Source organism: Magallana gigas, chromosome 5 (assembly GCF_963853765.1).
Source record: "Magallana gigas chromosome 5, xbMagGiga1.1, whole genome shotgun sequence".
Taxonomy (NCBI): Eukaryota; Metazoa; Mollusca; class Bivalvia; order Ostreida; family Ostreidae; genus Magallana; species Magallana gigas.
In genome coordinates, this window is record NC_088857.1 from 9,299,491 (window position 1) to 9,317,648 (window position 18,158).

General features: G+C 33.5%; 1 protein-coding gene across 2 annotated transcripts; it reads right to left on the reverse strand.

The window, feature by feature from the left end:
• Nucleotides 1–18,158, reverse strand: LOC105348673 (protocadherin Fat 4). 2 transcript variants are annotated; one of them, XM_020062488.3, is made up of 18 exons: nt 17,941–18,158; nt 17,583–17,660; nt 12,957–13,130; nt 12,559–12,640; nt 12,088–12,254; nt 9,887–10,054; nt 8,896–9,011; nt 8,508–8,685; nt 7,892–8,050; nt 7,411–7,545; nt 6,924–7,046; nt 4,947–5,135; nt 4,583–4,776; nt 4,131–4,488; nt 3,803–3,961; nt 804–1,011; nt 526–584; nt 1–192 (listed from the first exon to the last, which is right to left on the reverse strand). In XM_020062488.3, exons 1-18 carry the CDS (start codon nt 17,996–17,998, stop codon nt 104–106), a joined length of 2,694 nt encoding a protein of 897 aa, XP_019918047.3. In that variant the 5' UTR covers nt 17,999–18,158; the 3' UTR covers nt 1–103. The 2 variants fall into 2 exon arrangements, with proteins under 2 accessions (XP_019918047.3, XP_011456504.3); XM_011458202.4 differs by having other exon boundaries at nt 798–1,011.

Sequence of the window (18,158 nt, forward strand, 5' to 3'; positions counted from 1 at the left end):
TAATACAGTCAGGTAGTTTCCTGCTTCGAAATTTGCCCAGAAGGAGTTTTATTATTTATTGTGTTACAATATTCAATACCACTCTGTTCTTGCTCTTCAACGTTTACAACTCATGGGTTCCAACTCGCCACGGTCTCCAGTCGCTCTCCAGGGCAGGAGAAGGATATTCGAGTTCCGGAATATCACGGACCCCTGCAATAGATGCAATTCTATATTATACAGGATTTATTAAATTTCTCCATTCTTTACTGAGTCACAAGGCGTTTTAGTGTAGAATACATGATAAATATATGAAGAGTATTTATAAAAAAAAAATCAATTATCTTTTAAGGACTAAAATCAGCGTATTTCAATATACTAATTACATGTGTTTAGATTTTTTCTAAGGATCTAGTCTAATCCAAATCAATTTTTATGCATGTGATATCGGTTTCATGTAATTTATCAAGAACAACCAATTCTTAGTGAAAGAACTCAACACTAATGAACAAGGTATTGATCAAAATTTTATCAAATTTTTCTTACTCGGGGATTGGTAGTAGGTTCGTCTGTAATGGTTTCTAGGTTTTTGCAACTTTTTGGACCTGTTAAAACAGTTTTTTTAATTAACTAATACTTAAGAAGAGGATCTCGTAAGTTGAGCGTCACTCTGTTTCCGATCGCTTTCAAATTGATGCTTTATTTCATAAAACCAAAGCATAAAAATATTACAGCATGTATTGTTTTAGTTTTTTAATAAATTTAATTTTCATGTAATCTGATACTTCTAGATTTTTTTTCTGTACATCATATCTAACCTTGACTTTTGACACCATCTAGCAAGCCTTGAATAGTCTCCAAACCGAAAAGACTGGTACACCATCAAGCAGACTATGCCACACAATATGACAACAGCAGCCGACAGCCAAGCAATATTTTTAGGATCTTCCAAGAAGGTCACGTGTCTGTCCGTGGTGGTGGTGGGAGCTGCGGTGGTTGACTCAGGAATCACTATGGTTACTGCGGCGGTGTCTGCAAAATACAGCGGCATATCTAGCATCTGCATTGTGTACGTATATTGCGCTGTGGTTGTTTACATACAGAAGATATACTTGCATAGAACGGTATTGCATGTATTTTTTTAATCATTCTGTGAAAGGTGCAATTTTGATTCGTCTTTCCAATGACCTGACGACAAATGTCCATTTAATCAGTCAAAGACTGGTTTAAGGTTTATCAGCTTTGGTGATCTGGGCTTTAAGGCTCTACAAGTTGTAAATCTTTCATAATTAACATGAGTAATAAGTATCGATTTTTTTTTGTATACCAAATTAAGATACAAATGAATGTAATTTGTTTTTGATATCGAAAACGTAAAGAAAATCAATTCATCACAATGAATACTAACTACTTTTGGGCATTTCATGATATAATATTTATCAATTATTAAATGCAATCACTTTGTTTATCAGATAAAATCAAATGATGACATTTGAAGTTATGATAACGGAATGCTATACAAGAATTAATACCCACGGAACTTAATCACAAATCTCTCATCTGTCAGGGATCTGGCGTTCATTAAAACAGTACACAATGTTGCGGGAGTTGAAAATATTCATTGACATCAAAGTCAAGTCATGGAATTTTATATATTACACCTACCTCTTGCATCAATCATCTCCAAAAATGAAGAAACTGGTTTAATAGCCCAATCTCTCTTTTTTTTCTATACATACTTGTTGAACCTCATATTCTTTTGACAACGTTTTAGTTAGTTTTGTGCAGAAACAAGCCAGTTCAAAAATATTTACGTTTTGATTCTAAAATGTACAAAATGGCCACACGTTTCCCTTAAAAAGGCTGGATGGTTAAGAAATCAACCATTAGATCTAGCTTAGATTAGATTTCTTAAGTAATAAACTATCATTATGTAAAGGAAAATTATATTAATTTCAGTTTTTAATTTGAGATTTGAGTGTTTTCCTATGCCTTTAAGCGGAGAGCTCTTCTTATTTTCTATAAAGGAGATCTTTGCACCCATGATATGAACACAAGCACATATGATTTACCATATCCCCTGTATCAGCACCCTTTATTACACCTTCCCGGGAATCCTTTAAATTTTTTCATTTAAAATTCCTGATTTTTCCACTTGAAAGCAGATGACTTTATTTTGTATACAAATGCAATGGAAAACCGATCAGCAAGAGAGATAAAAATGTAAGAGATAACTTTAGAATCCTTGCTTAGGAGTATCCGAGAGTTGGACGATTTAACTGAGTAAATTCAACAGACTTCGTTATGAATTAAATATATGCAGAATCTTGCAAGAAAAACAACAACATACGTACAAGTAAACAGGATAGTTAGCTAGTTGTAAAGTGAAAATGAAACTTCCGACATTTTCTATAACCCATCGGCAGAGTTAAATACCCATTAAGATTTGTTTTTTATGACAGTAAGCAAACAAAATAGGGACCAATAAAAACTAGAAACTTTTAAGTCAATTCAATGCAGCATCATTCGGGTTGTTTTTGGACGAGAAAGGTTCTACTAGTATCAACATAATTGAAAATAGAAAGTTCAATTATTCACCAAATATTCTGCTTTCCTAAAAAAAATTGTTGAGACAACAGGGCAAATACAATGAGGAGAGAAGAGCGGATCCCTTAATCCAACAAAAAATCGATCTGACATTCTTTATTCCAGTAATTTTCCAGGTAGACGTAAGGTAGTTTCCGTCATTTCTAATTTTAGAATAGGAAATTTCCTTCCAAAAAGATATAATACATATGTTTATATGTTTTTATAGCAAACCCGAGGCTTTGAGTAACACTGTTTACTTAAATAACATATTGTATTTTGGAATGCGTTCCAGATCAGAACCGATTGGGTATTCATCGTCTGTGACACAGCCCATGGATAAAACATAATAGAAAACATCATAAAGTGGATGTGTGATGAAGCTGAAATACAAGGTCGAAAGGTAAACCATAGCGTAAGAAAGACCGTCATTACAACTTTTGTACATGCAGGGATTCCGCCAACTCTAGTACAGCAGCAATCTTGCCTCGATTAACAACTACAGTATTGCTTCTATCAACCAACAAAAGGGCATGTCTGGCCCACTAAGCAATTTTTAAGGGACGACAACGGACTTCATGAAGAGAGCAACGAGCTACATGTACCTGGGCTGGACATTTTTATCAAATTAGAAACTACGAATTTAATAATGACATTGTGAATAACATGTCTGCAACTGCAAAAGTTGCATTTCCATAACTTCAAGGTTTTTTCACCAGTGCGACAATTAGGGGACATGTAACAATCAATCATAGCTATTAGATATAATATTGAGAGCATAAATTCTGCGGGACCTCACGGGATGTCCTCAAAAGTTAAAGTAACGATTTCATCCTGCTCACATACAAATATGGCTGTTTCTGGCCTTTTTCTTAATCAAGAAGCGACACCTAAGTTAATTTTTTGTTGAAACATTGGAGAAAGATTTCCAATGTATATTTAAATAAAAACAATACAGTGTTTACACAAGGGCTGGATTTAACATCCAAACAAGTAGAAAATTAACTCTTTAAATGTAAACAATACTGGATAATACTTTTGGATATTATAAATATAAGCATGATTTCAAAATGTATCAAATTTAATATCATGTAAATTGTTATAAATAAGCCATGATGATACATGTATCTCTTGAATATCCACTACTTATACTACAAAATTCTAAAACATTTTTTCACAGGTTTCGTCATTGATGAACCGGGACGAATGCAAATTAACAAAATGCACTAACACGTACCGGTTAGCCCCCCTGAGTCGGTAACTGTAGCTGTAAGACTAAGTGTTTGTCCACTGGAAAACGTTGTTAATCCGGTCTTTAAATAGAAATCACCATTGGACTGAACTCCAAAATATTCATTCCCCAGGCTGACTTGATCCAGGGTATATGAAATAGTTCCTAAATGTAAAAATTCCATTACTATCGTTCTTGGTTTTATTTCCATTTGAAAAAAAATAATTTAAGATGCTGGCAAACTGTTTTCTCAATAATTACTGTTATGAGATTTTTTAAATATTTTTTTACTCTGTACACTACAAAAATATTCATAGCAAATTGGACCCTTTACCAAAAGCCCCGACATCGGCGTCCGTAGCGACGATCGATCCTATCACTGACCCCACCGCTTCGTTTGGTTTTGCATAGAACGTATAAGAGGGTTGGCCGAAAGACGGCGTGTTGTCGTTCACATCATTGATAGTCACTTGCAGAGCGGAAGTTGCAGTCAGTTCTCCGTCCGAGACACTGACATTACACGTGACTTGTGAGGAAGTTCCGGAGACATCAAGGTCGTAATTTGCTGCCAGTGTGACTGCAGCTGTAGTTTGATCCATGTTGAACTCTGGACAGTCTATGCTGTATTTTTGAGTTGCCCCATTATCTGGATCAGTGACGTCAAAACCAGGTGTACCTACTGCAGTTCCAGCCTAGTGAATAATATTAATGTCACATTTAATGCAAATATATAATTGAAATCAGCATTATTTGGAATAACTTTTACAAAGCAATGTATTTCCTTACATTTCCTTCTGTCCCTGTGATTTGGTAGATTGTTTTCCCGAACACTGGAGCTTCGTTGACGTCCATTATAGATATTGTTAGTGATGATGTGGCAGAAGCTGTGCCATCAGAAACATGAACGTTTACCACTACCGTTGATGTTGCCAAACTCTCGTAATTTATATTTGTTGTTGAAGACGTTGTTATTAAACCGTCTAAACAGAAACGCAACACCCTAACTCTTAGAAAATTACAAGTGTAAAGTAAGAAAAAACAGAAAAATATTTTTATCTTCCATATTTGTTTGATTTATTTTTTTAAATAATAGTTTAATTTTTTATGTGCAAAAATGCATTTCCAACTGTTTTGACTTTAGATTTCGTACTTGTTGAATCCACTGTGAAAATACTTCCGCCGGAAGATGGAGAGAACGTGGCGAGGATGACATGCGTATCTGACGTGTCAATGTCACTGTAGGACACCTGAAACACCGACACCCCCAGGGCTGAATTTTCGGAGACCGAGACAGGGGATGACAATGGAAGGTTGGTCAGTATGGGCGCTGAGTTGATATCTGTGATAAACAGAAACGTTTTAATGGGTCATTTTTCATTAAATGATTTTAAGACTTTTTTGTAGACTGGTTTGGTAGGTTAAAATCATAATAAATAAGAGACATTTTCGTAAAATCTTATAAATGTAATTATAGTAAAACAACCACCTACAAATCCGAAGTAAACTCATCTTTTAAAACTAGTTTGAATCTCATTTTATATAAATTACGCTGATTTATAATTTAAAGAGGATATGATGCTTTAGATACGATACTTTCATTCACCTTACATCAACATTAACTAAAGTTAAGGTTTTTCCAATTCTGAAAATTTAGCTCTGTCGCTTCAAAGGGGCATGGTCACGATTTGGTCAAAAATTATTTTTCTGTTTTCAATGTTTCAGAAAGGCTTTCGTAATGGCTTTCGTAATGGTCAACCAAAAATTGAGTGTCAGTTGTAGAGTTATAAACGAGATACAGAGCTTACAATTCTTTTTCGTGTTCACAAAGCTTTGTTTACGTTTTAAATTGTAGAAAAGTAAAAAATTCCAGTTTTAGATCTAAAATGAATGAAATAAACGCAAGATACTATAATTATTTATTTATGCTTAAAACGAATTGGGAAAGAAAGAAAACAGCTTAAAAAAAAGAACTTTTACCTGTATATTGAACCAATGTACATGTAAACAAAAACAGGACAAAAACCTTGTTTCATGGCAAAAAATTGTGAGCTCTGTATCTTGCTTATAACTCTACGACTGACCATCAAATTTTGGTTGATCATTAGAAATACATTTCTAATGCATTATAAACACTAAAAATAGAAAAATGAAATTTTACCAAATATTGTGACCATACCCCTTTAACTAAAATATGACCTTCTATCCCCTCTTTTCACGGCTCTCTTATATCAGGGTTTTGTGTTTTGTTTGCGTTATTTTCGTTTCGATTTTAAAGATTTGCAGTATATGACATGATTCTCGTGTAATCATGATATAAAAGCATAATAAAATATATAATAAAAAGTTTTGCAAAGACTAAATGCGATAGGCAAACAATAGGTATTTTTATTAAATTTAATTAGTTTAACTGTTTTCAAAGTTTATTTTCCCTGGATTACGGCGAGTAAACATTATTACGCGATATTTGAAAAAGACTATTCAATCTTGAAATGCAAACGCTTTTTTTCATTTCAGAATATGATGAGGGTCAGATTTGAATGTCCACTTCGTACCAACGTTTTAAAAAATACCTGCGTGAGTGTACTAGTAAAATGCCACAAACTGGGATTGTTAATCGTGATTGTTATAAAAATAAAATAAGCGCTGCAGTTAATCGCCGGATATTTATCAGTTCAATATGTCAATCACCTATACATATTAGGTCATTTCCTTTTTTACTTAGAGTATAGGTTAAATTGTTTTTCTAACTTTGGTTTGTCATAACATTGTGTGGGGAATATCACCTTCGTTCCCATTCTTGACTTAAATAGTGTCTACATTTGTGGACTCATTATACATGTACATGTATACATTAAAATTCTGTTGTTAGATTATTTCTTTCATATTATGGCAGCGATACCATTTGTGATGGATTTGCGTGTAGCGCTTTTGATTTCAAGTAGGCTTTTTCATATGATTTTGGAAACATTCTTTGTACTGTTGAATGCTTACTAGGTGTGAAAAAATGGTTTCTCATAAAATAAGTCTTTATATGTCGTATGATTTTCATCGTCTATGCTCTACCTAAATGTAACACATTAATCCAAGCTATGTTGAGATTAATCCATGAAATCTGTCATAAACGTACCAGTTACAATTACTGTTAGTGTCTTCGGGCCAACTAAAGTTGTACCATCATAGACATAAATGAAGAGGTCATACCCTGCCACTGTGTAACTCTCTAGGCTGTCGGTAGATCTCACCTCGCCCGCTGTAAAAGATCAATCTCATCAGTAAAAATTGTTTTTTTACTTTACCTGGCGAGTTGGTCAAGAGGTTAGCGGTTGGTCGAGATGTTTGCGCATTAGAAACACAGTTTAACCTTAATAAGGATAGTGGTTACCACATGATTTGCTGGAAGAACCTTCTTTAGGCTTTTAACAAGACGACAAATTTCCGTAGACAGTCAAAAACAAATTTTATAAGTATTTTACTTTGTCAAAGACTACATCTTATTATTAATTTAATATTTTGTCCTTTATTTTGCCCTTAACTTTTGTGTCTTGGTGTGAACAAAAAAAAACAGAATGAGATCTCGTGATTGTGCGTTTGAATGACAAAATGAAACTACGTACAGTGATATATTGCAAATGGACATGGTGTTGAAGAACATGTCATATTATAATAAAGTTGATCTCCTTCTGCATCAGATGACGTCACAGTGTAAATGCTGGTGCTTGTCGGGGTTTTGGAGGTTACATTCACCGACGCTGCAGACAGGAAAAATGGTGTAAGTATATTGGTGTAAGTATTCATATGTTTATTAATTGCTTTTACACCTTCGAAGAACGATAAACAATTATCTAAAGAACATATGCAAAAGTACACTCTACAAAGAATTATTCATTTAAGATCAAACTTAACATTGCTGACAAATTATGACTACAAGGATACACACAATGTTGTTTTTAATGTTTTGTATGAACATTAATGTTTTGACAATCTCAAACAAAATGCCCAAAATGGTACTGATGGGACAATATCGTGACCTACCTACTAACGTGGTGGTTAGATACATGTAGGTCACATTGGAGCCGTTGTATGGTGGTAAATTACCTTGTAAGTTGGTGAACACAGGGGCATTATTCCTAGTGATGTAAACATGGAATAATCCAGTCACCGTGTCTTTGGAATCTGTACAGGCCACTGTTAAAGTGTACGCATTAACGCTGTCGTAGGACAGCGAGGGGTATGCTTGAATGTAGATACCATACACTACAAAAAATCAGACGATAACGTGTAAATTGAAACCTACTAATATATATCATAATTGTTCTGATTTAATAACATTGAATAGCATAAATAACTAAATTCGGCTTAAACTCTGCTATCTACGTATATCTTATAGTCAACCTCTGCGTGCAGTGTGCAAGTTCAAGTATTTTCTCCGTACTTATAACAAGGCATAACACGATTTAATTCGGAGTTATGTTTACATAAAACATGCCGTCATGGTTGTGAAACGACTGATCTGTATAACCTTAAAACTAAGAAAATAAAATAAAATACCTGTATTTGATTATATGATATCTCTGTCGATTATTACCCTATAATACCTTGATGTACAGAAGAGCAAAAGTGCCGATAAAAAAGGACTTTTTTTTTTAAAAGAGTAGTTTAATAAACAGTAAAACACCACTCCAGTACTTCAGCTTTTTCTTCTCTTACTTACATGAACCACTAGCAATCTTTGTAAAAAATATGGACGTGGTTGGGCTGACAGACTGAATACTGCACGTGACTGTGTCGTACTCTGACGTATCCGTGGCATTTATTACATATAACTGCAACTCCGCCGTCTGGTCTTCAGTAACGTCAGTATTGTACGGCAGATTATGTATCACGGGGGGCTGTTCGATAGAAAATTTAGCTTAAAAAGGAGAATTCGCCAGGTGCAGAGCATATAGGCCTAATAGGTTTTGGAATGTTTTTTAATGAGCATTGAATTTTCTATATTACGTCACAATGACTAAAACTGCACTAAAAATAAAAATTATTCGACGTCATTAATAGACACGTTCTTTGAACAAGATGGAGTTAGTAGTCTCTCCATTACTTACCACATTGGTGACGACGATGGTTAATGTCCCTGTACCCGTACTCCCACAGGCGTCGGTCACTTGGAAGTTAAGAGTTGTCGTTCCTGAAGGAAGCTGCTGAGCACTTGTTACTTGCACTGAAAAAAAGTTCTTTATAACTTCTTCAGTTGATTTTAATATCAACACTATACAGAATAAATAAGCCAGTGCCAAAATGTCATATAGTTTGCATGTAGTTTCCCAAACACTATCATACGCCGTATCAAACAGATTGCCTTAAAAGTAAATAAAATTTTATGTAATACTCCACTCTTGTGAATAGTAATTAGGGCAATTATAATTCTTTAGGAGAATGTTTTTACTACTGGACACCTAGGAAATCCTGTAGAATGTTTCAAAATCTTCACATTTCATATGGGATAAAAGTATATCTGTATACTGTGTATATATAAAGTGTACTTAATATTCAAACTTGTGAGCATACATGTACACTGTGTGTAGATGGGTGAGAGTGGTCCTAAAAAGTTACAGGCAACAAACATACATGATTTTGCAACTGCGACATTATTATTAAAAAATTAACAAAAAATGAAAAATCTACCATAGCTAATTTAAGATAACTGAAACAAAGCTACCGCAATTGCAATACACTCTGTAGATCCCACACTCTCTCATATTTCCAGACCTTTCAGAAAGCTTTTAGATCACTGATGTCACAGTTTAGTTCTTTGAAATTTAAACCTTTTGGAACAAATATATTTGAACAGTTTATTTGGCACTCGATACTTCTTGCGTCAAGGGAAGGATTACAAAGCACCACTCAAGGGAGTTTGAACTCCAAAAATTAAAAAAAGGATATCGGAGTTTGGAGGCTAAAGATTGCAAATAAGGAAATCTCTTTCAACTAATTAAGTCTATAAGGTAGGTATAAATGTTTATTTTCTTCAGTTTTTGTTTTGTTAATCCTTCATGCTTGACCATCCCTTCAGTGTATCTTTAAAGAAGTACTCACAGGAAGTGGAATCAAAATTAAATAGAGAGGTGGTTGTGGTCATGGTAGTGGTGAGAGTGTCGCTGGTGTCGGCGTCCGCCACTGTCAGCGTGAACAGCAGCGTGCCGATCGGCGTGGCGTCCGTGCCGGTTACCGTCGCCGCCAGGTTTGTGATCGAAGGGTTGTTGCCTATTAATAAAAACCATTATACTTCAATATAACATAAAAGAAAACTATTTATAATGAAACCATTTAATAATGCCATAAAAAAAACGTAGATAACTTTTATTCTTTATTTTATTTCTTCTCGTAAGTCTTACATGTATTTATCATATGTATAGAAAAAATTTATATTGTTAAGTTTCACCCCATTTATTCTCGCAGCAACCAACTTTTTAAAATTTACATATAAAAAATTGAAATATCATGGAGTTCGCCCCCCTCCCCCACTTTTTTTGGAGTATGTAAAAAATTGGTATGAAAATAAGGAAAATTTGGAGTGAAATTGAAGTTTTAGATATACTACCCCCCCCCCCCCCCCAATGGATTAGGATTTTGAAAATTCAAAATCCCCCCTTTTTTTTGGCTTGTCAAGATTTTTTGGATGAGTCTGCCCCCCCCCCCCCCTTTCAAAAACGATGCTACGTGCCTGTATCATTCTACGTATTCAAGTTTGTTTTTATTGATAATATTAATTAAAACACAATTTTGGTAAAAAAAAAATGGACAGGTAAAAAGCGTTGTAGCGTTGATGCGATATCCCGAGGGGTTGTGTAAAAATAGTTCTGGCTTGCAGTAGTTGGCAAAGCATCACCCTGGTGATAAAGCAATGGTTCATTTTGTTTCAACAACTTATTTTCAAATTGTCAGCTTTGTCTGAAAGGAGTGGATTGTCTATCAGTATGTTTTAGTTTAGATCATAACTTGTTTTTCAAATATGTTTAACTAGGACAAAGACTGGCCTCATTTTTATATTTCTCTCAATTAATTATTACAGTCGATGAACTGGTTCATTTTCTTTGAAAATATTAAAACATAATACATGTAAGATCGACAGCGTAATGATGATAAAGATATTATTTAAATTAAATTCAAAAATAAATAAAATAAATTTTAGAATAAGGATTCGTTCATTTAGCTATTGTACTATTGAAAATAAATAAAATAACCTATCTAGATGCAACCCCAAAGAAAATAAATTTGAATAATAAGAAGTGTGTTTTTTTTGAAGTTCTATAAATAATTTGTCGAATACCTTATAGAACCAAACATGTATGGGAGTGTACAGTTTAGAAAAAAATGAGTGGTAATAAAATTGGAATAGCGGGAGAAAAGAACATTGTTTCTGTACGTGTATACTTATCACATTATTACATATAAATATAACGTTAACATAATTATTCTTATATGTTTTAAATTGTCATAAGGAAACAAGTTCGAGAAAAAATTGCATTATGCGTAATACAAAACGAATATTTCTTGGTAAGGCATGGAAAATAAGGCATCAACAACTTCAATCAAGATTTAATGTTGGTATTCAAAGAAAAAAAAGCTTAATCCTCATAAGGGGGTCAATATTTCACAACTTGTTTTGAGTTTTGATAAGCTAACTATATGCAAAATAGATTTTAACATCACATCGAAAGTCAAGGCTTTTGTTCAAACGACTCTATTTATAGGATGCATTTAAAATTAATCACAGCTTTCGTTATCATTTAAATTCTACATGTATCTTTTTAAATCAAATTTCCATGAAATGACAAGCAAAAGACTTATACTATCCGTAAATGTTCATCAATATACATTTACATGGTTAAGATACCGACAAGGGCAATGGAGCCGGAAATTCCACGATATCATTTGTACTGTAGGTCAGTAACGAAGCAAGTATATAGCATTACAATTGGGATTAATTAATATCCATGGGGAAAAATCAGAGTTTAAAATTTTTAAAAAATCAAAATTTCATCCAATCAATTCAGGAAGGATGTCATCAGTTCTGCGGCAATGATTGATTTGACAGTATAAAATTTACTTTCTATTTCATCTACCATATTTACTTAAATGGAAGGGATCAGTAAACATGCTACATGGCATCAAATACATTATATGTGGGACAAATTTATTCATAAAAAATGTATTTTGCTTCTTTCGTAACCTTATAAAAATGTACGTGGGTTTCGCAATCAGGCTTACAAAACAATTAGGCTCTAATATCTTACCATTAGTGACATCCGCACGTATTGCGTACTTTCTGTCGTTTGACTGGGTCACTGCACTCCAATCAAACGTGGATCCCACTGACAGGGAGCCCACCGAGGTTGTGGTGCGATATTGGTTCGAGTTGCCCTCCTGCTTATGAGACACTATGACAGAACCAGGCTGGTATCTGCAGATATTGGTAGCTTATATACATAAAATGTCAAAGTTAAACAAAGCAAAAACTAAATTCTGCAATTGGTTGTGATAAGGAAAAGGAAGGTTTTAGTGAATATACATGTCATTAATATATTTTTTTAAAGAAGGGAATTCAACGTTGCCGGGGTATTTGGTACAACATATGCATCAATGCATCTTAGTTAAGTCAAAGAATAGAGAAGGTGGGTAGGATGAATAAAAACATTCGTACAACATTCGTACATGCTACAGGTAAATGTTGCACAAAGTTGGGCAAAATCAAACGGTATACTTACATCCCTATTACGTCTCCAGTTTGGATACCTATTCTATTAGCCGTCAACAAAGAATACTTTATTTCCTTATCTTCATTTCCACCTGCAAGAATTATGTTTACGTTTACTACAATATGCGAACCATTCGTGTAAATAACCAAAAGGATACCGGGCGGTCAGCAATTAACTAATCAAATACACCGTAAGATTTTACTATGATTAGTTAAGCTACAAACTAATATTTAAGAAAGAAAATTTCCATGATATATATTTTTAACCTTAAAAATTTGAATAACTTTCTATATTTTTATACAATTGAAAGCTCTCCTTCTTAAAAAGGTATTATATATAATATATATATATATATAGTCTAGAAATGACCAGGACCACCCGACTCTCTTAATCAGCTCTGTCCTTACTTGTGACGGTGTACAGATTCTCCCCCACCAGGCTGTAGGATGTTCCAGCAGGACGCCACACCTGGAAGTGTACCGTGCCGGTGTTCTTTTTGGCGTAGAACTCCCACTGCTTTATAAACCCACAGCAGTCAAATACAGTTTTACCGTCATTCCGGTCCAAAAGTACGCTCAGTCCTGGAATGAAAGTTAAAATCAAAATGAATTTTGATCGAACTATACTTTTAAATTTTAATCGTGTTCAGCTGAATTCTTAGTTAAAGGGACTTGGACACGATTTGAGATCAAAAATTTTATTTTATTTTTTATGTATAAAATGGTTTACTAGTGCATTTTAAATGATTGACCAACATATTGATTGTTAAAGTCAAGTTACAAGCGGGATACAGAGGTACACTGTAAAAATTCGTTGTTATGTAAACAAAGCTCGAGTCTTATGGTTGTTTACAAAGAATGTAATGTAGAGAATTACCATTTCTTAGACAAAATGACTTGTAAAAACAATTTAAACTTATTCAGTTTCTTCATAAATACTATTTTAAACAAGAGAAAGATGCATTTGATTGAAACTTACACCAATACAACACATATGTAAATCAAAGTACTGAAGTACTAACGGGAGTTTATTTTATCAATTATTATTTATTTTAAAATCAACGATATTTTATTTTGCCTGGCAAGTAGTTTATAATCTGTATTTGAATTACGCACACTTTTATAGTATGAATTCTCGGACTTGTCCGACAAGAATTCCGAAAAAAACCTTTATGAAACATGTGGTGTTATATTTAAAAATAGAATTGATTCCATCAAACTATGTATCAGTAATCGAAATATTTCAAAAATTGTATAGATCTATGCAATAATGAACTCTAGTCTTGTTCAACCAGATGCTCAGCTGTTTTCGTTAATCTCCGACAAGCAAGAGGTACTCTCTGCCAACAGCAGGTCGCGTTATAGCTTGATGACGCGACCTCTAAATATAGACTGACTCTCTGCTTGTCAGGGATTTACGGAGACAGCCGATGGTTGAACGGACTTTATATTGAACTCCGGCGTAGGAATACATACGACTGCAAATAATATCTAAAATGTTCGTACTATTTAAAATCTGACTATTTTTAAGGTATTCCTAAATAAGTTTCATTAACAAAAATGCTTCAGCATACATTACGTCGAATTTATCGATTATTTTCAAGAACTAGGTCTTGTCAGCGGTGATGATTTGTGATTAGGTCCAAACACTGTTTCAGTTTCGGTTTGCCAGAGTAACTGCATAGGAGAGTTGATTAAAAATCAACTCCAAAAAATGAAAATATTCGAGCTTTGTTTACAAAACAAAGAATTATGAACTCTGTATCTTGCTTATAACTTGATATCTAATACAGTGTGTATTATTATTATATATATACATGTAGAAAGGTTCTGTATATAATACTATAGCACCCCCTCCCCCATCTTTTTTTTTATTATTAACTATTGCTACTGTCATCGAGTTTTGTCTGTGGTGTATGTAACCACATCTGAGAGGGTGGGTCATGTATTAAAGATTCCTTTGATACAACTTACGACTGATCATCTAAGGAGACAAATCAAAGAAAACTACGTGGTTGATTAATTTTAATGTACATAATGTATTACTGTTTGGTGAAAAACAAACAGAATCTTATACATAGGACAATTTATATTCCTCTTACTAACGACAGAGGCTGATAATTAACGCTTATTCCAGTTCTGAATGTAAAGCTATCTACATTGTACAACCGGCACACTATAACCTTGTTTAAACTATATGACCATAATAAAGTTGTACTGAATAAAATATTCAATTGAACACTGCGTCACTTTCTTGGAGAGTCAACATTTTTTCGCTTATCGTTCTCGGGTGGATTTAAATCTGTTTGTTTGATTGATTCATTATTTTGTTGTTGTTCCTTTGACACGGCCACATCAATCCTCTAACTACTTTTCACTTCCCTCATTACCGACAACGAGAGAGAGAGAGAGAGAGAGAGAGAGAGAGAGAGAGAGAGAGAGAGAGAGAGAGAGTTGTTAAAGGTGTTTCATATGCACTTTTAGACATCATTTCGAAAACAAATATTTGAATTCAAAACATTTAAAAGCTTAAGGATATTACATTGTTTCGTATCGAGTTCAATGTTTTTACGTTAATAATCGTAATCACCCTAAACAAATTATGACTGACGATTTTTGTTGTTTTGATTTATTAGAATTTTCTGTAAACATTCTTCTTTTTATTGTTTTGTTTCTGAAATCATATTTATTTCGACTTAAGAAGGTAAATAGGAAATGCGTGTCTTACATTACATTTTTGTTATTCCTGTATCATGATATTTACGAGGTTTTTCCCCCCAAACCCTTTATAATGTTATGTGCACTTTAAAGCATTTTTATACTTCTTCTGGTAAAAATCTTAATTTCATCTCACTTCAGTTCATTTGAAGCAGGTCAGTGTGTATTTACAAGGAATACACTTGTAGTGTTTCTTTGTCAAACACTTTAATTTGTATAATTTAAATGCTTGCGTCAATTTGTTTCCTCTGCTTATAAAATTTTTTCGAACCTTTTGGTCAAATACTCCAATTTTGTATATTTGATTTGCACACGTACGTTTATGACAATAGTTGCTTAAATTTACTTTTAATCTTTTTATTTAACATTCTCTCTCTAAATAAAATCTGTTTAATCATTCACACAAGATCCACTGCTGACCAAAAAAGAACCTGTCATCCGTTGAAAGCAATGCCAATCAGGATAAAGACCGCTATTATCCAGTTTTAAATGGTCAACTAAGTAAATACAGTGGACTGTATCACTGTCAACAAACACCACTGTCTTTACTAACGTGTTTTAACAAATTTTGTACTTGGACTACTTGTTTGGAGTAGCTGGCATTTATCTTGAAAAAATCAAATTTTATTTTGTATTTTCCGAATTGGATCATAATATTACATGTACAGTGTATATTATTTTAAAAAAGATTAAACCGACTAATCCATAAACTTTTCTGACCTGAAATCAAAACTCCGAATAGCCAATATAGCTTTGGCATTCATATTTCATATTTTATCCCGAGGTATGAAATGTTCAGGTAGTAAGCATTCGCAATTGTTTCTTAAAAAGGATAGAAAAGCTCCAACAATCCACAAAAAACCGCGGATTCTTATATCAAATTCTGTTGTAAGGTAATGTCATAAACGGGTATTTCATTTCAATGGATTAGTCTAATAATCGTTACATGCCCAAAAATATCTAGCTGTATAGAGTACAGTTGTCTCTCCGTAAATAATACCAAACAAGCTTTTTGGTAGTGTGAGAACAACATAGATTAAGGGTCATTTTCCCCAACATTACATGAAAATTAAATGAAAGAAATATTTAAATTCTTTAGTCTTATTTTCATCAACATAGTTACTGTATCTCTCTCTCATTTGTTATTGAAGTTTTCAATATATCATTAAGTACTTCTATTTTTAATGACAAATGTTCTATGATTTGCATGCTTTTGTCATTTTAACCTGTTTTGTGATATTTATAAGTGAAATAAACTATGAGCGCGTCTTTGCCTATCTGAGAAAAATTGTAAACAAAAAGCACTTGAGACATTCAACAATTTATATCAGATGTAGGCAAAATTGCGCTGTATATTTTTTAAGAAAAATATAATCTAAAAGTCGTCGTATTAGTTAACCTTATCTTCGAAATTAATTTTTTTTTATTTAAGGGGGGAGGGGGGTACCGTTACTCATGTCTCATCTAAATTTAAATCTTAAAGCTATTGTTTTCAGGTAGTTAGTTTGTCTTATTGATAACTTAGATTATTTAATTAATTTGCCGGCCGACGCCGTGATTTTTTTTTCTTTTTCAGGGGATGGGGGCTCTAGTTGTCCTAACATTGTGGTAGCGATAAGGATGCTTTTGGTGATATTTTCTTTATTCAGCCGTGCTATATATTAAAAAACGATTTGTTACATGTACTCCAAGATAATAGAAATGCGTGTATACATTTAAACAGAGTCGTGATATGTAATTGTTTCAGATCTTAGATATCTGATGCCGATTGTCAAACAGCATTTGAAAGTTGCAAACGTGCATCTGGAAAAGGAATTGCATTCATTTGAAGTTCTACAGAGCCAACCTAAGAGTGTTTTATGTCCGCGTTTTATATACTACACGAACAGACTTACATGCATTCATACTCGTGTCAGGCTCAGAAACCATCACGATTCCATAATTATTCAGATTTACAAGTTTACAGGTCAGAATTTTTTAACACGATTAACCTTCATACCTTTTTGATATTTTAGTGCACTTCTTTTAGGTTGACTTGAAATTCATTAAAAAAATAATATGATACCGTTTAAAAAGAAAAAAACAGAAGAATTTTTTGTTGTCAATGTACATGTAGGTTGACTTAGTCCCAAAAAATATTTAAAAAAATTCAAAAAGCTTTTTCTTTTTCAAAGTACGCAGTAAGAGAGTGTTATACTTCAAATATGGCTCTTTAATTTCTCTTTAACTCATTGTTTTACGGAAGGTCAGGGGTGAATATTTTTTTTTCAATAACAAGCACAATAAATAGTAAGTGGGAAAACAAAGGCATCTTACCTGTAGCAGTATCAACGTCGTTATCCTTACTCTTTGGGTCGTTCTCGCCTTTGTGATCGCCATCTTTACACGCTGCCCCTATAAACATAGTTCATGAATCGCTCAAATCTTCAGGGTGTTTCTCAGGGGTGTGAGTATGTTGGGGGGGGGGGGGGGGTTCGGGGGGAGGGGGGGGGGCTAGACTAGATAGCTTTCAAAATTAAGATATAATAAAATATTACTAACGTCAGCGCTTCTATCAAACGATAAACCGAACATCTGCTTTAAAATTATTTGTATTCATGAAATAACTGCAAATTAAGATTTTTAATAGCTAATCAAAACTAGTTTAACAAAAATAAAAAAACTTAATACTCACCATTTGAAAACGACACGCAGAACGAAAGAAATGTGCATACAATCAAAGTGCAGTGCATGTCAAAAGTCGTGTTGGTTTCAACAACAACAATATCAACAAATAAATTATATATATATTACAAGAGAAAAACTATTTTGCATTAATTGAAAGCAAGCGTAGCGATAACAGAAAAGTGTCCGCGTGTAGACGTCTATACAAATCCAAGGGAAATCAGATAG